Here is a 21,257-nt window from a genome sequence, read left to right on the forward strand (position 1 = left end):
CGGATAGACTCCCGGGGTCACCTCCCTGTACTCCCACGTCTGGATCACTATCATATTTATGTCCCGCACGTGTTTCCGATTGTTTAACCTCTGCTCCACCAAGTCTAGCGTCCCGCGTGGGTTCAGCGGGGCTCCCGTCCTGCCCAGAAATGCTGACGGAGGAGTGTAAAAGGATGGCACCAAAAGGCCAGCGGTAAAATTGGAGTGATGAAAGCGTCAGTCAAGACCTGCTTTCAAGTCGGGACTGAGCAAATGGAGATGGAGCACGAAGGAGCTGGGATTCTTTTTCAGCTGTATTTTGCCATTTTCTGTCGAGACTACTGTCCATTTAATGTACAACTAATCGACTGATGCGACTGATCAAAGGAGTTGGTAACGCTTTAGTATAGACTAGGGATGCACCGATCCGATACTGGTTTGGGATATCAGAGTCGATGCTGTATTGGGTATTGGCTACAAATATCCGATACTAGTTTTGGCTCTCAACGCCTTTAACCCACCACTTTTACCACCTATATCTAAGTGAATATGGGCACATGCTGTACATCATTGTAAAGCGAAGAACATGGAGAATCCAGTCGCTGAGTTAGTTTAAACCGTCGCAAATGTATTTTTGATCGCTGCACAAAATTCTGCGGTTAGCAATAGCATGCTAAAGCTAGCGGGAGCATGCTTATGCTAGCAAAACTAGTCAAGGCTGGGTCAGCAACTATGATAGAAATACCAAAAGAAATCTAACCTGAAATAAAATTGGTCACTGCTTAAGCCAAGTGTTTGGTTTTTAGTTAAAGAAGCAACTGAGCTAGCATATTTGTAATGATCAGATCACTTCATGTGAGCTGTTTATATTAATGTAACCTAAAGCCTGGCATTATACCCAAGGATATTTAGTGTAGAAAAGTCATTCTTGTTAAATGTTTAACCAAGAGTTTATCAATAGATATAAGTGATAATTGATCTGTAACAATATGACAATGAAATATGACTTCATTGATCTTACAATGGAAAAGAGTCAATAAATGTTTTCACTCAGAGAAAGCCACTTTTAAGAAAGTGTCTTGGTATTGGTAAATATCGTATATCAGCAGACACTCAAACCTTGCGATCGGTAGCAAATAAGCTGGATCGGTGCATCCCTAGTATAGACAATATAAACCTATAGTGTATTCAATAAGGCTGTATCATGAACACTTACACATTTCAAGCAAGGTCTGAAATGCAAAGTATGCACAGCAAACTGTATTTACATATGAAAACACATCGCAAATATATTATGCATGGAAACAATACAGCGTTTTTCTCTATGGTTCCAGCCTCTATAAAATGATGCTTGAATAAGGAAGGTCATGTACAAAAGCAGTGTGTGAAGTCCAATAGAGGGGTGCACAAGGCTAGATCCTCCAGAACCTACAGCTTAATTTGGACATGGACTCCTGCCAGGTTGCCCCAGCAGCTCTAAATGACGAATCTAATATAAAGGACACATTTTCCCCGACAGGAACAATCAACTATACCCAACTAATGAAGGGCACAGTGCACCTGTTTAGAAGTACAGCAGTATCGGACATTTATGACATAAATTTAGATGAAGTTATAGTTTGAAGGACACACATTGACTTTGCGAGTTTTCCGCATCTTCGCGTAACAAAATTATGCAAATCTTAATCTCATTTTGCCACTAATCGCATTATCATGAGGGAATTTTATCTCAGAACTCTGACTTTATAGCCCTGTGAAAGCGGAGCGTTGTGACCATAATTTTAGATAAATGTCATCGTGTGCACAGCAGAAGCCTCCGTGTGTTAACAATGGACCATCTGGTGAGCCCTGGACTCACTGGAGAAAAGTCGCAGGAAAATGATAAAAGTGCTCCGAAACTTAACTCTGGAGCAGGTGGTAATTTGTGTGTGGTTTTTGCAAGTTTGGATGCAGAAGACAAAGAGTGACATTGTAAAGGGAACATAATGAAAATGTGATTTGTTTTGAGCTTTTAACCTTGTTTCCTCATCAAAAACATACATGGAATTGTATTATGCTTCATTTACGCAGGTTTGCTATTTTATTTACTTATCTGGCGATGTGTAAACCGGCAGCAACCTCCCTCTCTCTCGGTACAGCTGTATTTTTTGCATTTTTCTGCGAGCTGCATTTGTGGTTTCTGTGCTCCACATTGTTTTATTGGATACTTGTGTATGTCTTTGCTGTGTTTCTGTGGGGATCAGTGGATTCTTTTACTGCAAAGAGTCCGTAATGGTCCTGAAGAAAGCAGCGTTTTAAAAGTAAACAGCTAGTTTATCAGCTAAACCCATCTGAGACCAACAAATGTCTTCTACTGAGACACTAAAGAGGCATCAAGAGCCCCCCACATCTACAGCACAGTGGAGGCATCACAAGAGGAGTTACAGGAAGCCGGTATCCGGGCGAGACTCACAGCTAACACATGCCTTCTATTGTTCTGGCTAATGGACGTTCACTGGAGAATAAAACAGATTAACTGCTGCGCTCATCCCAGAAGGTGAAAGACTGTTGTGGAGCAGATGGAGCTGTGCAGGAGGACGAGGAAGGAGGAGGTGGAGGAGCTGACCAGTGCAGGACACCACGCTCTTACTTGTTTTTTCTTCTACCATTGACACTAGCGCCGTCAATATAATATTTTTTTTTCCTGGATTATGTTGAGTCATAAATATAATCCTGAAGTGTCTTTTGCATCCCACAAACCACCAATAGGCCTGTTCTCTCATACTGTGGTTATCACACCACCACTGCTTTGTGTGATAAAAGTGGCATTTTGTGGTTAATTCTTCATCCTGCCAGTGGAGGGAGCTCCAAGCCTCACTCAAGATGCTCATCAAGTGTCTTTTCCATGCACACAAAGTTGTGAAATGTGCTGATTCCTGCGAAGAACTGGGATGTTAAATACATTAGCAAAGCAGGAAGAGTTTGTACCACGACCAACAATTTACAACTTACTTGCTCTTTCTTTCATTGAGAAACAAAATAAAACTTTCTATTGCTGCTTTTGCCCATAACAAACTTAACATCACATTTGTCTTTCCTTTCTTTCGTCGTTAAATGAATGACTGAGCAGATGGCTGGTTGTACTAATGATAACTATAATAACTATGCGGCCTTGTCACATTGAGAAATAAAACGGCATCAGCTGTTATTGCTCCCAAAGGTTCGATAAGCTCCGAGGCGCATTGTTTAGCCTTGTCCTCCGGGACGTCCCGCTCTGGGATTCACTCTCCATAATCTGCCCCACAGCTCCCAAATGCTTTCTCCACATGGTATCAGTTTGCATGATCTTTGATAGCAATCTTCGGGGATTTAGTTATCTCTTTGTGACACAGTTATTCACCACTCAGCCATTTAAACACTTAACACCACCTGGTATCTCGGCCCCAGTCTGGTAACGTAATATCCAAAAAACATGTCAACTCACTTTTTTCTCCCCATGTTTATAAGGTTCCCTCTGGGTGCCACTCCCCCAGATTGCCCCGCTCTGGATTTGTGAGCCAAACGAGGACACATTTCTTTACAGAGACACTGAATTCGACCTTAACCTTAGGTACTACTTGGCCGCAGGCAATTGTGCGTCCCATAATAGCAAACCAGTGTTCCTCTGTGCTATCACTTTGCATTAGGTGCATTTGTTCACACTAGCGCCATGCCCTACTTTTAGTATCTGTCCTTTTAACCCCCTCTAAACAAGTGACCAAGGCTGCAGTGTGCTGTCAGAATGCATTGTGGCATTCCTGGTAAAACGCCTGGGGTCAGAAACAAGCCTCTGGTTCGTTCTGTAGGCTCTCAATCAACCAGGGATGAACCATTGCCATAGAGGTTTTCAGATATCTCCTCACAGACATGATCAGCCACAGCTACATAAACTATTTTCAGAGTGTAGCTTTCAACTCATTCATTTGCTTTTCCTCACATCCATAATGTCGACATGAACCGCCGTTTGAGGACCTCCCATCTGTCATATGAAGTCACTCTGTTGTGGATATTTGCTGTCGAAAGTCCTTGACAGTTCCTTGTTTTATGGCGGCGATACGGGGACACGTTTCCTTCAGTAGTCGTTTTGATTAGCTATTTATTCTCCCTGTGCAGACTGCGTAATGCGCTGTGGCTGGAAACGCTTGAGTTGAGCACCAGATGTTGTTTTCACTCGGGCCTTTCCCAAAGCCTAAACCAAAACCAATAGGAAAACATGCTCTTACCATCATTATATGTATCCACGACTGCATTTAATTGGCTGTATGATACGAAACGTCGAGTCGAAGACGTCAGGCCTGGTTTGATTTTAAGAGGGACTTTGCGGTACAATTTCCAACCCATTTGTTTGGGGGGGTAATAGTTTCCTTGGTGTTTTTGGTTTGGTCTGGCTGCACAATGTCAGAAATAAAACATTTGATATTCGATAACTGACAATTGAATAAAAGAACAACTAAACTATAACCAAAATGATGCTGAAATGTAGTTAAATCTGCTCATTGTTAAAGGGATGTATCAGGACATAGGGCCACATTTTATTCAGAGTGGTGTTGATTTCTGGAGATTTTTTTATTTTTTTTATTCATGCAGTCCTTATATTTGAAGAGTTTAGTGGTGCTAGGCTAGTGCTAGGCTAGCACATGTCTATGGTAACTAGTAGCCTGCATTAAAAACCTCGTCAAAGTCATGGGGTAGTCCTCCAAAGGTTGCCATGTCTGATTTGTAGAAAGCTCCTTTGTGATTCCATGTGTAGTTATGCCGGCCACAGGTAAAGAAACTATTGTAGATCCGGTAACCTAGCAGATCACTCCGCCGCTGTGTAGCTTACAACCAGGAAGCTTATGCTGCTCAAATATAAGTTATTTTAAATGCAAAATGGTTATATTTCAAAAATTATTCAGTCAACACAGACATTTATATGGGTAGTCGGTGTTATAAGTGTTTAGCCTCAGGTGCACTGTGCTTGGGTCAGACTGTTTGTAATGCAGGCTACTAGTTACCATAGACATGCGCTAGCCTAGCACTAGCCTAGCACCACTAAACTCTTCAAATATAAGGACTGCGTGAGTTAAAAATATAGATATATATCTCTCCAGAAATCAACAATCTGGATAACTAGGAAATGAAGCCCTATGTCAATAATCCTGAAATTTCCCTTTAAGCTCCTATGCATGTTGTTTAAGCCTGTGTTAGCAAAATATATGTAAATCTCATTCAGATGCCCAGATATTGATTGTGGTTTCTTTGTTTTATGGATGTTGCAATAATCTGGCCACATATTGCAAATCAGCCTTAAATCAGTATGGAGGCAAAGTAGTAAAAGCAGCTGCTGGGTGATAACTAAATATCTTGTCGAGCATCCCCCCCCCCCCTGTCACCCACCATCGCTGTCAAATCCGATTGAGTTTGTGTTGCGGCGTCGCGTTGGGCTAACACGGTCAAGCTAATGGCTGTTTTCTGAAGGGCTCTGGGGAGTTCTGCTTCTCAGCTTATCAACTTTTATTAACCTTAGCACGCCGGCTGGCTCTGTCATTGAGATTCCCGAGGAAACTATGAAATTGGATTTTCTCCCTGTTTCCTGTTCCTCTGTAACACTGTGACATATACTCCATGACTTGTTGCAGCAAATAGAAAAGAAAAACTAAATAGTTGTATTGATTTTTTTTATGGGGCTCAACGGTCCAGCTCATCTCAAAACCCGCTTTAGTCCAGGAAATAACATAAAATAACATACATTACTCCGATAGACTTGTTTAGAAATCAACTATGTGGCGAATACTGACCACAGTGCATGAACCACGTCGTCCTAATGTTTTGCCCAATTATAGCGTGATTAATTCTTTGTAAAAATATAAAAAGGGTTTTGCCTCCCAGCAGGTGACGAGTAAACAAAGCCGTCAACACAAGTAGCAACTATTCAGCTACGCCGAATGAAAACATATGTGTGAATGTATCCAACAAACTGACAGCTTGGAGCACTTCCAGAAAGTGGTCCGCCCACATAGTCATCAAGAGCAAACACATTAGGAATATCAAACTCAAACAACTCCATTGTCACTTAGAGAGAAAAAAATCATTTGCTTCTTATGTGGACTGTTCAGTGGAAAGAAAAGATCTAATTTGCTTAATTGTTTACAGAGACAACTCCGAAACAACCGGTAAATGGTTGAGTGTTGTTGCCTTGAATCAGAATCACAACGGCTCACACATTCATACAGGGTGGGTAAAGAGGCCCAAGGACACTACAACATTACTGTAGATGATCCCGTGATGCAGGGGCATGCTGGGACAGCATTTAATGATTTAGACTGGCCCACATGCCCAGAGAGTTTTAGCTCAGGTCATAGGGCGTTAGCTTTTTAAGTCAATGGTCGTAGGATTGATCCCAGAGGATGTACGTTCTCCTTTCACATGAGCCGCTGCACCCTGAAACACCCCTGACTTCAAGGTCTAAAGATGAAGGAAAAGTGCGATGTGAAAGTTATTTTTGATTTTGACACATCAGTTAATATTTCACTGATTTACATGACAAAAAATGCTTTTGTTGCTTAATGTATATCTCAAGCAGCAGCATGGGTTGACCTCTCGACACCCACCTGCACCGAGCACATTATCTCCAGTTTGGCTTTACCCAAATATAAAAGCTTCTTGCAAAAAAAGTGTCTAAATGTGACAAAAACGTGCCAAAAAAGCAACTAAAGAATAACAGAACAGTGGCAAAAAAGTGAAGAACATGTGAGAAAAAAGCAACAAAAAAGCACTGAAAAGAAATGTTAAAAAAGTGACGACAGCGCAGCAACAACGTCAAGAAAAAGATAAAAGTTTAGATGAGTTTTGTAGGTCTTAGCTTTCAAATGAGGCATTACAGTGGCCTATAAACTAACCTTTTAGATTTGGTTGAAGCTGAACTTGTTTTTTTGACGACCCAAAAACACTGTGACCCATCGGTTAACGTCCCGCCTCTCTCAAAAATATCGGCCAAGCGCATCGGCATCGGGCAATAAAAATCGGCCTTAGAAAAACCCATATTGGTCGACCTCTAATCCACAGTCCTTTAAAACTAAACTTAGCTCAAGGTTTTTGTGTGAGTTCTATAAATGATTGTATTCAAATGTCATTATTTCAGTCCACTATAGTTTGATCCTGTTTTCTCAGAAGCTCCGGTGAAGCTTTGACCCCCCCTGGCTTAACGAATGACTAGTGTTAATGTTTTGGAGCTCGCCTCTAGTGGCCACACTTGTTCCCACACTCACAATTTCCAGCCGAAGCCTTAAAATGACCCCCGACCTCTTGTTTATTTTAATTGATTTAGCTCCAACAACTCCCCCGTGTATCTGTGTACCTTTTTTTTACAGCCCATTTACCTCCATTTACCATAAAGGCGTACGCGCTGACTCCCGCCAATTACCATGCCGTGGATAAACATGTTTTGATTCGAAAACTAGCCTTAGCGTGAAGTGTGTTTTTCTCCATGTAGCCCCGCCACCCCTCTCAAACTGGGCTGCGGATTATTAGCTTAAGCGCCTCTAAAAATATCCTTTTGACTGGTTAAGCCCCCGACATCTCTCACATTCTACATGATGGCTCTATACTCACACTCTCCTATAGTTTGCCTTGTTATCCACCGAGCGAGCGACTGTGCAGACAAACCTGCGGGGTGGGGGGGGGGGAGAGAAAAACACACACACACACACTTTTCATATTTTTCTATTTCTTTTTTTTTTTTTTTTTTGATAAGAACTCCGGAACGGATCTTCAAAGCCGAGAGCCCAATCGCTGCAATCTCGAAGCAAACAAGATGCCTTCCTCCCAGATGTCACTTGAAGAGCCTGTCATTGTGAGACAGCTGTAGGAGCACATGTGCTGTCAACAAACCAAAAACAGCCCGCGTCAATTAAAACAACATAGGATCTCTGTCTATCTGCCTGTTTTCTATAGGCAGGTGCTTTTACTCCGACTTACATACGGTCCACGGCGCAGGTTATGAGAAAAAGTGTGATATTCGCTAACTGTCTTGAATATTGCCATAATATTATTGCAATATTTCATTCGTTGCCAAAGTGGGGCTTTTCTATAAACCAAGTACATTGAACAAATTAGTTTTTGAAAGGAAATGTGTGTGTGTTTTCTTATAATGTACTGCTGTTTGGCTAAATTTATATGTGATTTCGTCTGTAGTGTAGTGACAAATTCCTTTAAATAGAGTTCATTATGAACATTGGAAGCAAAGAAGAAGAAGGAATGGAACGCACTAAGTCTACTGTTGATTTTGAGGGATTAAAGGATTTGAGAAATATTATTGAGAAAATAACCCTGATGATATATGTCCATACTTGGGCTTCTTGGTGCTCAGGGTCATCAGACGCTGACCTCCGTGTACTCGAGTGAATGTAACTACCTGCGTATGCAAACGAAAATCAAGCTCCACGTCGAAAGTCTGGACTAGTACGAGTCAAAAAGTACAACACAGTTCTCAAACTTTTTACACAAAGTACAACCTCATCATATTTGACCTGTGATGGTCAAAGTACTTTTATTACTTGAGTAATCATTCACATACTGGTATTGGTATTGGTATTATTAATAATTATAAGAAGAAGAAGAAGAAGAAGAAGAAGGAGAAGAAGTAGGAGAAGTAGGAGAAGTAGGAGAAGAAGGAGAAGAAGGAGAAGGAGAAGTAGAAGTAGAAGAAGTAGAAGAAGGAGAAGAAGGAGAAGTAGTAGAAGTAGAAGAAGGAGAAGAAGGAGAAGTAGAAGAAGTAGAAGAAGTAGAAGAAGTAGAAGAAGAAGGAGAAGAAGGAGAAGAAGTAGAAGTAGAAGAAGTAGGAGAAGAAGGAGAAGAAGAAGAAAGAGAAGAAGAAGTAGAAGAAGAAGGAGAAGAAGGAGAAGAAGTAGAAGGAGGAGAAGAAGAAGAAGAAGAAAGAGAAGGAAAAGGAGAAGAAGTAGAAGAAGGAGAAGAAGGAGAAGAAGGAGAAGAAGAAGAAAGAGAAGAAGAAGAAGAAGGAGAAGAAGAAGAAGAAGAAGAAAGAGAAGAAGAGACCAGAGACCTTCTTACTGGGGAGTACCAGCGCTAACCGCTGTGCTACAGTGCGGTTAAATTAAATTAAACAAACATTTAATTAAACATTAAATTAATAAAAAGTGGTTAAGCATTTTTTTTTCCCATTAAACTGTGTCAGAAGGCAAAAACATGGAATAAATTGAAGCAAACGAAAATGCATCACAATAAATGAAGGTTACCCAAACCTTTCTCCTTTGACGGGCAAAATGGAAACATATTAGCAAGAATACTGTGACATGTACAAAGATCTAATGTAAACATGCCTCTTGTCAGGAGTGGTTGGCACTTGTTATGCTTGTTCTAAGCCTGATTAAATGAAAAGGGTAATCAGAAAGCGCATCCGACCTAAATCGTGTCTCACATGTACGCATAACATTGGCAAAAAGGGAGGATTTCTAGTCTAACAAGCTATTGGGTTATTAAACTGCTTTCCTCAAATACAAGCAAATGGCATATTTTCCATTTCAGCGGCTAAATATTGTTGATGCGCGTTCAGGCAAATTAATAAATGCCCAGAAAAGGATTACAGTTTTCTCATGTAGCTCATAGAAGCAGCTCAATTATCTGTGCCACAAACACCCACATGCTCCCGAGGTTTTTTTTTTTTTTTTTTTTTTCTCCCTCTCCCTTCACAAATAATGTATCTGCTAACGAGAGCGAGACCGAGGCTGCAGTGAGAGAGAGAGAGAGAGAGAGAGAGGTGAAAGAAATCATAGTTAGTTTTTCTAGCCCTCACTCATCTCTCTGCCATTTGCTACACACTTCCACTTGAAATGCTGCTGTTTTGACAAGGTAGTTTGAGAGGAAAGGGTTTACATGCCCCCTGTGAGAGCGCGCGCAACTTAGTGAGGGGGCGAAAGTCAATATGTTGTAAATAAATGAAAACAAATGAGACGAAACATCGACGCTGGAGAGTGGAGGTGAATTAGCTTTTGAGAATAAAAATAGTTTCTAGGGTAGCGTTAAAATACTGCCTGCATGGGCCCACACACACAGGCGCCACCTGGATCTGGTCAGGTCTCAGCAACAGTATGTGGCCAAAGAAAGAGGTCAATGGAGTGCCTGAGTATGTTATTCCATATATTGAATGGCCGGGGCATATTCCAAGATGACAATGCAAGGATTTACCGGGCTCAAAATGCAGAAAAGTGGTTGAAACGTAATTTTCACTGCAGAGTCCGAACCTTAAAGGAACAGGCCACCATTTCTACATACTGAGATATGTTCTTACCTGAGCTTAGACGGTGATGTGTACCTGTCTGGTCTTTGTGCCCGTGGAAGACTGTGGTAGCTTACAACTTCACCCCTGTTTAGAGCTATAGGAATATGCTGGGAGAGGCGAAATGCTAGCAACATCTTTGGTCTTTTTGCACACACAAAGACCAGACAGGTACGTATCAACTCGTCTAAGATCAGGTAAGAACATATCTCAGAATGTAAAAAACGTGGCCTGTTCCTTTAACCCCATTGAGAATCCATCCATCCATTTTCTTCCACTTGTCCGTTGCCGGGTCGTATCACATTGCACCAGCCCTTATGGCTCCTCCTGCAGGTGGTGGGTCCACAGAAGGACGGCCTCGTGGTTCTAACCGGGCCTGTTTGTCTCTCATGAGGGGCTTCTGAACCGCTCTTTGTTTGACCCATCACCTAGGACCTGTCATGGGAGGGGCCATTGAGAATCCTTGACTTATATTATTGACAGGCACCAATGTTTCACTCCTCATAGCAGTTTTTCATGACCGTACTTATAGAAAGTGGAAAGTGAAATTCGGCTGACGTCTAATGACATCACTGGAGGAGGGTCCGGGGCTCAACAGCTGGAACCTGTGTCCTCCATGTCTGTTGAAGGCTGGGCACACTGATCTCTCCCCATGTGCATCCTGTTGCAATCGTCTGTACTGCGCTCAATTGCATAATCTATTCCTGTTTTCCTACCTTTGGGAATCTGGTCCTTGGGGTTTACTAGCCGGGAGCGTAACCACATGGGCTCTTTAAAGCTTGAATGAAAAAAGTCAACCCATAATGTGTATTCACATGAGTGACAATCTACAATAGTTAAAATTTGTGGCAGAACGAAGGCTATGACAAATGATGACTGTTGAAATTTTGTAGGGAAGGACCATTCAGATCTGCTGATATTTTCTACATTTAGTACAAGTTACTTTTAATATATTCATTCATGTCTATACTATCTGTTAGTATTGTTGTTGTTTTATTGTGTCCCTTTGTACCCCGAGCCTGTAATGAAGTTGAATTGAAATTGAAAATGTGCATGCTTTGTTGTTTTAGGATGAAAATACTAAAGCAGCTCTTTGAGATTTTCTTTTGGTTCAAAATTAGCCAAAGTGGCTCTTTTGATATTGAAGGTTGCAGACCTTTGTGTTCGGGTAAGGTTTTCCACAATCATTTTTCCATGTAAAAAAAAAAAGATTTGTTTCTTTACCATTGCCCTCTCAAGTGAGTGGTATTAACTACACAACATAAGCTGCATTATTGAATAACTGTGGAATATTAAAATGACATTATTACCACAACAATGTAGCATACCATAATAATGAAATGGTTACGTAATCTGCAAATGTGGGCCTTTTTCCAAAATGTTTCACCAGCCCAGTGCAGCGAGCGTTGGCGAGACCACACTAAAGAGGCCATTAACCACTCTTCTGAAACATCTGGCGACACCTCTCTTAGCTCTAGGACACACTTGGCTCCGTTTCCTTAATGACAGTAACACATGCCTCTGTCTTTGACTTAAGTAACTCGAGCGCTCACAGTATCCAGGAAATTCACGTCAGAAACTGTATAAACTACGGATTTATGGGACAAATAAGACTTTCCAGCGGAAGAAATATGGATAATACATCACTGACTCAAAATATATGCAAGGAGACAAGAATAATTTAGATGCATCAAACTGAAGGAACTCGTGTAACCCCACGGAGGAACAGCTGTAAAAATGACAGTATTTTTGCAAAGAGCATTCACATTCGACTGCTCCCTTTGTCAGCAGGGGTTTCCACAGCCAACCAGTTGCACAGTGATTTTGCAGATTTGATTCCGGATCTATCTGTTGCAACTAGCCATAACGTTACAACAATACAGTACGTGGTTGTCCGTGATCCAAACTAGCGCCCCTCTGGTTCTTAAAGCAGTACTAAGTAACTTGTTTGCCTTAATAAATGCTTTTCGTTGTCCTTCTGGGGGTAATACAAGTGTTGATGGGATGATTGGGGGGTCCTTCCTCTCCCCCTGGTGTCTCTGGCCAGAAAACCACACTCGCAGCTTTCCCTGCTCCGACCCGGAGGCGCAATACACACTAATAGAATCACGAAGAAGAAGCTAACAGGCTAACGGGCAAAGCTAACTGCGGGCTAGCGCCACTTGAACAGTATTTACAGCCAAGTTTGAGTGAAGAAAATTATCTCCATTGTGTAATTGGATGTGCAATATCCCTCTCTCCCTTTGTCTTTTCTGTCAGTGTAGTATTTACTCTCACGGACAAGTAATGAGTAAAAACCCATAACATGCTACGACACCTGCAATGGCAAAAATTCAACTTTTACACATTTTTGTTTTAGGCTGTTATTGCAAAAAGCTTGTAAATCTCAGATGGAAGGAATTGAAATATTGTGGATTCCTCTATATATACAAGTGAATGGGTAAATATGGTATTACATTTTACTTTTCCTAAAGGTTTTTCCATACTCTGGACTTTATTAGTTACGTTGAATGCTTGAGGACACTGGCTTATGGTTGGATTCGTCTACTAAATTAAGGAAGGGTTGGTTTACAATGCTGTTCCTTTTTCCAAATATACCTAGAGTTGTGTTTTGACTCATTGACGCATGCTCGAGTAATCTTGGACACTTTCCCCTGCCTCAGTTTATTTGTGCAAAGCTCACCCGGTTTGTCTATTGCTCCTCTCGTGCTTCTATGTAACCGAGAAGATGTGTTGCATTGGAAACAAATAATGGTACACTTTGAATAAGCAGTTTTAGACCAATATAGCTTTTTCTTGGCAGCGAAATGCAAGACAGTGAACAAGATGTGCTCGAAATTACACCAAATACCTGTGACGAGCATAATAGCCCGACTTTTTAACAAAATCCCTGTGAAAGACCCATTTTATTTCGCAAAGTGAATGGGTTTAAGTGTTCCCGTTGAATGGATTCCCATGCCACCTTGTATGTTCAGAGGCTTGATCTATTATCTCTCCATACTGTAAGTGCAGACCGGTGGATTACTACTCATGTGGGCTTTATTCACTTAAATCACGAGGGCTTGACTGCGCCGTTGAGCACTGCTGCACGTCTTCCACTTCCCACAAACTACAATTAACTCGTGTCTAATTTGTCCTCTTTCTTCTGCTTTTTTTTTTCTTTCTCCAGGAGGCAGCCACTTTTGCCGGTGTCCTGGGGTTTGGGGTGAGTGGATGCCGCGCACACACACACACACATACGCACACGCACACACTCTAAACACATCCTAAAGGTTTTATTTTTGCTGATAATGAAGTTCGTTTCTGGACAGTGATTGATGTGCTATTATACTCTCCGGGCCTTGCTGCAGTTGCTATGGAAACCTGGCAGTCGTGATGGTTTCTTTGTTCCGTCCTCCCCTCTCTCCTCTCTCTCTCTCTCTCTCTCTCTCTCTCTGTTATGACGCACTGTGCTAGGTCTGCACCCAACATCGCCTACAGATGTTATTTATTGAATTTTGAAAAGCCTCTCGGGGAAGCAGAGAACTCGGGCACCATTTCAAGACAATCTCTCTCTCTCTCTCTCCCACTCTCTTCAGGTCGCCTGGTTAAAAAGCCTTCTCATTATCTCCCCTTGCACTCAGGAATGATAGGTTTTGTCAGTGCGACACACCGCGCACAAGACTTTTAATCACCGAATTGCACCACCTGTAAGTGTAGCAGCTAGTGGTGACACAAAATTGCCCCTCTTAGAGTGCTTAGCCTTTTCAAACGACTCTCTATGGCTATAGTAAATGTGCAGTTTGTCCACTTGTTGTCGTTTTGGTTTGCCTGTTGGATTCCCATTCTGTCATTAAGCAAGACAGCCAGCTCTCCTGTGTGAAATAATAATGAGTGAATGAAAGGTGGTGACCCGAGGAGCCCATGGCGCAGATTTGAAGCCTCCTTTCCATCAGTCAACCCCTGGAAATCCACAATATTAGTTCAGCAATGTGGAGTGGAATGAGTGCAGTGTTTCGCTTTGAGGAGCTTGTCAAGCCTGTAAAGTAAAAATAAATTCTTACTTCAAATAGCCGCGACCAATTTTAACGAGTATTTTATTCACTGTGAATGTGAGGACATAACCGCGGCGAAGCAACAGCAAAACCAGGGTAAACAATGAGGAGATGGTGAAAGACTGGATGAGGAGGTGGAGGAGCTGACCAGTGCAGGACACCACGCTCTGAGAGAGGGACCAATCCAGGAAGGAAGTACTCCGGTTTCCCCTACCTTCAAAAACATGCTGGCCCAGGACTAACCCAACACCTGGATGCAATTTTGTTCCTTACTTAGGTCCAAATGAGAAGAGGCACCAGATTAGACATGAACTAAAACCACATGTAAGCCGGGATTACACCAGAACTTTACTAGACCACCTTTGGTTCTCTTGATCAGGCAGTTCCCAAGCACATCAAGGACATAACAAGAAGCTAAGTAGGACATAAACCTAATATTACTAGATCAAATATACTTATTTGAGTCACTCATTTAGTAAAAGATTGACTGTTTGTTTTGAATGGACCAAGTTTTTTATAGCTGGGGGGCCTTGTGGGATGTTTGGATCCACAGGGGAGCTTGGGAATAGCTGTTCGAGCTTGTCAAAGAAACATCTTAAATCATAGTCTGCAGATACAGTGCCTGATGTTAGGTTTAGCTCTAACAGTTTGTTGAATTGGATGGATGGCGCATAGACTACAGTAGAGATTCTCGAACTTTCACGGCAAGTACCACCCCGTTAAACATCTTGCTTTCCAAATACCACTAGGTCGAGATCAAGATCATGGGGTGCAACAGCGTAAATGAAACTGAAATTGTTGATGACCCCGAGTACCACCTTAAGAAGCCCAACCACAGCTCGAGAACCCGCTGAGTTACGCCATCAAATTTGTCAAAACAACATCACTGTCTCTTTAAGATTTATTTTTCTCCCTCATGTGGATAAAGAGTGCGAGTTCGAGAAAGAACCTGGTCTTTTTCTTATAAGCGGCATCTCTCTTTCAAAGCTTGAATACACATCACCTCGGCTCCCTGTGAATAATTTGTCATCCCGAAACGCTAACGGTGTGATGGACGTGACCGCAATAGAAAAGCACTCCCAAAGGCAGCGACAAGTGCGAGCGAGGGAGAGGTATAGACGGTGTGAGAAGGGAGTGAGACACAGAGAGAGAAATGAAGGGAAGAAAAATGAACAAGACGGAAGGAGCTCGCCATAAAATGATCACAAAAGGCCAAAGTGTCGGCTCGCGGAGTGGTTACAATCCTGTGACATTTCCCGTGTCGACCTGATTTGGCGGCGCTGGCGGATGTGATTGTGCAGGTGACATCACTTCAAAGACCGACTCTGCACACGCTTAGCTTTTCTGTCTGAATTTCAGAGCTTGAGGTCCACACTGTAGGGCTTTAAAGTATTTACATGAAGACTGCAATTCCACCGGAAACACACTAAAGGTCTGAGCGGTGTCTGTCTCAGAAAAGCCCATTACTAGTCACCCAAAAAAATTCAATACGGAAGCCATTTTCCAAGAGGATTTACGATACTCCCTGATGGCACTTACCTTGATAATGATATTTTTGTTTCCTGTTAAGCCAGTAATTTTAGAGTTGACCCCAGAGCAATACAAGATCATAATCTGTTCAAAGTTGCCCCTGTTTGGTGCCGTAACCCAAACGCCTTTGTGACAGCATAATGAATTATTTTGAGATGGGGAAGATAATTATAAGATAATATCGGATCTGTGTCATAGTTTAAAGGCAATCGACCCAAAAATGCAAAACAGCAAATTAAATTTAATGGAAAGTCCAAGAGCACAGGCAATGGAGCAAAAACAAGGCAAAAACCAAAAAGTTACAGGCAGGAACAGAAAGCAGAACAGGACAAACATTGAGAACAATTACACGCAAAACACACACACTAACAATAAACCAACCAAGACGAGGGAAAACACAGGGGTCTAAATACATACGGAACAGGGAACTGGTGAAATACATTAGGGCGGGGCAGGTAATCAACAGAGGGGAAGTAAAGCAAAAACACTAGACATGAACAGATACGAACAACAAGGGGAAACAGAACCGAAACATGACAATCTGGTGATTTTCAACAAAAAATTACCTTTAAGAATTCTATTTTGACCATAATGGCTAAACAGTTGTTCAGATGGAGTAGTAGCCAGCGAGCATTCCTGCTGCTATCACAAATATAACTTTTTCTGCGTCATATCCAATGCTATTTGAAAAAACATTGATTTTTTTTTTACTAAATTCAGAAAATTCTCAAAGAAAAACTACATTTCTAAAGCCTATTACACCCTTTTGTACACTGTGTGAGTTCATGATAATATTTTCACTTTCAAAAGTTAAATAGACTATTGCATATATCAGGCAAGTGCGGTCCTCAGGCCAATTTTTGGTGGCCCCTCAGGCTTCTTGTTTTATTGGCACACATCACCAGAGATGGCACTTTTTTATCTTATCTTAATCATTCCACACAATTAAAGCCTCAAAAAGTAACATTTATTGTGAGACAGAGTTGGCATGGTTCCAAGCCTAAATAAAGTGATGATGAGAGATGTGTGGCCCTTCATGCTGTATATATGTCAAAATGCGTCCCTTGGTGAAAAATGTTTGCACGCCCCTGGCATAGATAGTTAAAAGCACTCTCGCAACCTTTGTGAGAATATTTTGAGTATTGGGGAAACAGGAGCACCCAGAGGAAACCTACCACAGGGAGAACATGCAAACTCCTTCTTGCTGTGACACTAGAGCGCTCACCCCTCAGCCCCAATGCCACTGAGTACTTGTACTTAGCAGTTTATTAAAAGTAAGCATCTATTTAGCTGTGTGCTTTTCCTGTGTGTTGTACTGTAGCGCAGCAGCAGCAGCAGCAGCAGCGGTGGTTGTCAAGGCCGTAACATTTTGGAGCCAGTCTGTTTTAGTATCACACCCCTAAACAACATTAAGCTCGCACCTCTGGCCTCGCCGCTGCTTAAACCCGAGCGCACACCGTTTTATGTCCGCGAACATAAAACCGATGGTGACAATGTGCCGAAGCCGCGGTGGTTTTCTCGCCGCCTTCTGGGGCTGTGCTTGTGGTTGAATGCGGTGCCGGTGACAAATTGCCTCTCTCTTTTTCTTTTTTTCTTTTTTTTTTCGGCTAACGGCCTGAGTATTAACCTCCCCATTAGCACTTACTTAGAGCGTTAGAGCTCTCATGGCCGATTACAGAGCGTTTGGGAGGCATTTAAAGGTGTAAAAGCTCATTGGTTTGGGCTGTGGGCTGCTGGGACAGGGAGGGAGACTGGTTAGCTGATTATTGCCAGTAATTTCCCCCAATTCTAGTGACATTTACGTGCATACTAGGTTAGTTTGATGGGATAGTTCCTCAGGTAATTATTAGTCATTGTTTAACCCCAGTGGGAATTTTATGAAAGAAAGTTTAAAATAAAAAGTTGAACATTTTAGGTTCTATAAAGTAAGTGACAAAAGAAAAGTAGAATTTGATATCCCAAGAAGACACTTGCTTTTGGCCCATTGTACAGTATAGTTGCATAGCGTTATAGAAAGGGAAGTGCTTCATTTGTCACCAGCGATACACGTCTCATCCTGAGCATATTTCCATTAGAACTTGGGATTGTGTCATCAAAACCGCTTAGTATTCTGGGAAAAAGGCTACATTTCATAATGATTAACCAATGGAGATTTCAGAATTACAATACTCTTGTTATGTTCACATAAATCCAATTGGTCAGTGCAGTGGATGTACAGGACCCGTCAAAACGCTTTTTTAATGTATTGTTTTTCTTTTATTTCAAGACTACAACACTATTGACGTTGAATATTCTCACTGTAGCCATTCATTTATGAATGAACACATACATTAGACACATTACATAAGAATTTCTGCTTTGATTACTCTTTTGCACACTTTTGACATTTGCTCAGCGAGCTCCACGATGTAGCCACCAGGAATGATTTTTGACTTCACAGACTGAAAACCATTTCAGGTGACGACCTTATGAAGCTCATCGAGAAAATGCCAAGAATAAATGGTGGCAATTATGGAAAATTTAGAATACAAAACATATTTTCAGTTATTTCACCCGTTTTTGTTCCATGTCTTAATTCATTGTTTATTTTCTTCACTGAGAATCACACAATGTATTTAACATTGTTTAAAATAAAGAAAAGCTGATGCATTAAAAGCGTTTCCAAACTTTTGACGGGTGCTTTATCTACCATATGTGACTCAGCCAACACTTTTTAACATTGTCTTTAGCAGATATTAGTCAATGGACAATATTTGCTGAAATGGTGGATATTTATATGGCATTCGATTCCAAACTCCTCTTTTTCTTGATCAAATCAGGACTAAACTGGGCCTAAATCAACTTAAATTGGACCAAATAAGGGTGCAAACATGTCTAAACCAGCAAAACAACTGACAACCAATAAAAGGAATCATGACTAAATCAACAGCCACATGTTACCAGTCTGTTGTCAGTGATACAGTTCTTTGCTCTAATCTCTTTTGTGTGTTGTCTAGTTCTGAACTTGTGTCTGTCATAGAACGTATGCAGACCTGAGTACCACCAGAGCCTTGTAATGGTACTCTTACTAGTTCTGTATAAATCCAGGCTCTTACTAAAAGATGACGAGGCGAATGTTCTCAGACAACCCAGTACAGATGACAGTTTGAGACCCTTTGTTCCTGCGACAAACATCTCCATGACAGCGGCACATCTCCGCTGCCCCTCTGTGGGAGCGCGAGTGTCTAATATTTTTGCCGGCCTCATTGAGCTTCATATTGATCTTTCCCTGGGCCCATCTGCTTTCATTATCACTTGATCCATTTGGCAGCGTGGGGGACAAACATGTTTAGACTTTTTATGTAACACAGTTGAGCTTTGATGGACTCCTTCAGAAATAATGACCTCTTAAGTGGCTTTCCCCGTGAACCTAACCCGCCCTCCTCTCTCCCCCCTCTCCCTCTCTCCCGCTCCCTGCGTATCTTCTCAAACAGACGGAGGACATCGCCGAAATCGCCAAAAAGGCCCAGAACTTGCCAAAGGAGAACGCGAAGAGGCAGCGGATAGTCGTCTTCACTCAGGGGAAGGACGACACCGTCGCCACCGTGGGTACGTAGAAGTCCCCTATTAAAGTCAGTGAACCTTTTACCTACACTGTCTGGCTGAAACTCTTTTTGACACGTTTTGTTTAAGTTTTTCCTAAAGCGCACAGTACTTTTAGTTGTGTCTAAAAGTAAAGTCGACTCAAGTAACTCCAGGTTTTCCAATAAATAAGGGAAAAGTCTATTGCTGCAACTATACAGTATATAACAACTATATAACAATCCCCCTTCCAAAAAAAACACATCTATTTTCTGTTGTCTATTGATATTACTTCAATTAAAAGGCTTCACTTGGAAAATGACCATCTTGAATTAGATAAATGACTTAAAATTGCAGAACGAGCAGAAATCCCACTTGAAATCACATGTTTTTCAGACGATCCATGATTACTCCTAGATTTCTAGCCTGATTTTTTTTGTTTTAGAGAGAGAGACTCAAGGTGACAGCCAAAACTGAGATCATTGTTTTTGGCCCACAGACACAAAGAGAAAGTGTTCTCAGCGTGTAGTTGGAGAAAGTTGTTTTGCATCCACAAGCCGATCTGTTCGATGCAGTGTCATCTGCGTTTTTGACAAAGACAAGACAAATTATTGCTGTTTATTAGCTGACCCAATGGAAGAATGTACAAGTTGTAACTCCTTTGCCGCCTCTTGGCCAGGACTCCCTTGAAAACGAGGGTTTTTATCTCAATGGGACTCTCCTGGTTAAATAAAGGTTGAAGAAGAGGGGTGCCAATATTGACCCCTGGGGGACTCCACAGCAAAGTGTTGTAAGAATATTTTTCACTTGGAAATGATACAAAATAAGCTGAATTAAGTTGGCAGTAAGTGTTTTTTATCTCATCTAAGACTTGACCAAAACCTACTCGAATTTTAGATTTAATCTCTTCATTCAAGCAGATTTATGTAATTTATTCATAAAGATGCCTTCCTTTTTCCTTTTTTTTTAAGGATTCTTCTGTATCAAAGCCCACATCTTATCTCACTACGCCACTTGGATACAACAAAAAAAGCACTTGTAGTATTATTGTCTAGTCACATGAGTCCTGTTCTTACCACTGGCTAACACTAGCGGTCCTATGTCTGAACATGATTAAAGTGCGGAATTCACTCCCACGATCTGAAAGTTACTCTGCATGAAAAATGTAGTCAACCCATAAAAAAACGGTTCTAATAAACTCCACTTTAAACGGCCTAACCTTGACACATGATGGTCTTCACTTAACTGTACATTGCTCACAGCCCTAAGCAGCCCCTCGATCTTTATCTGCACAAGCCGCCTGAGAATTATCAGAGATTTCCTTTGAAGTCAATATTGGCTCCAGATGTTTTCAAAGTAAAAGCTCACTGTACTGTGGATTCAAAGCGTAAGAGAAGAAACTATGGCGTTCAAACCTACCACTGATATAAGACCAGCAGCACAGTGAAGCGCTGTGGATAAGCCAAAAGTATAGTTTAATAAGAGCCGTTGACTTTTTTGTGTTTTTAACCACGTTATCGTTGTACACTCATTAAAAACTTGGAGGGTGTTTTACTTCATTCATATGTACATATACATGAGTAGCTTTTTGCAGTAATTGTACTTTTTAGAGCAGTCTTGATCATATGGTACTTTTTACTTCTACTTGAGTAATATTATAATGAAGAATCTGTTTCTTACTTGAGCAAAAAAATATAGTTACTCGTTCCACTGTGAATAAATTAATGTTGACACATAAAATAGATGTAGTTTGTGTTTCATAATAATAATAATAATAATAATAATAATAATAATAATTATAATAATAATAATACTATTAATAAAGCATAGTGCTTTTCTGGACACTCAATCCTCAATAC

The 21,257-nt window shown here is 41.3% G+C and overlaps 1 protein-coding gene across 1 annotated transcript in view; it reads left to right on the forward strand.

Moving 5' to 3' along the window:
* The window catches only part of adkb (adenosine kinase b), a 253,614-nt gene that overhangs the window by 217,500 nt on the left and 14,857 nt on the right, over positions 1-21,257 (forward strand). The window contains exons 8-9 of the mRNA XM_079577255.1: positions 13,443-13,478; positions 19,311-19,425. Coding sequence (XP_079433381.1) covers positions 13,443-13,478; positions 19,311-19,425 — 151 coding nt within the window. The remainder of the gene's footprint in view (positions 1-13,442; positions 13,479-19,310; positions 19,426-21,257) is intronic.

Source organism: Gobius niger (assembly GCF_951799975.1).
Source record: "Gobius niger genome assembly, chromosome: 19".
NCBI classification, from domain to species: domain Eukaryota; kingdom Metazoa; phylum Chordata; class Actinopteri; order Gobiiformes; family Gobiidae; genus Gobius; species Gobius niger.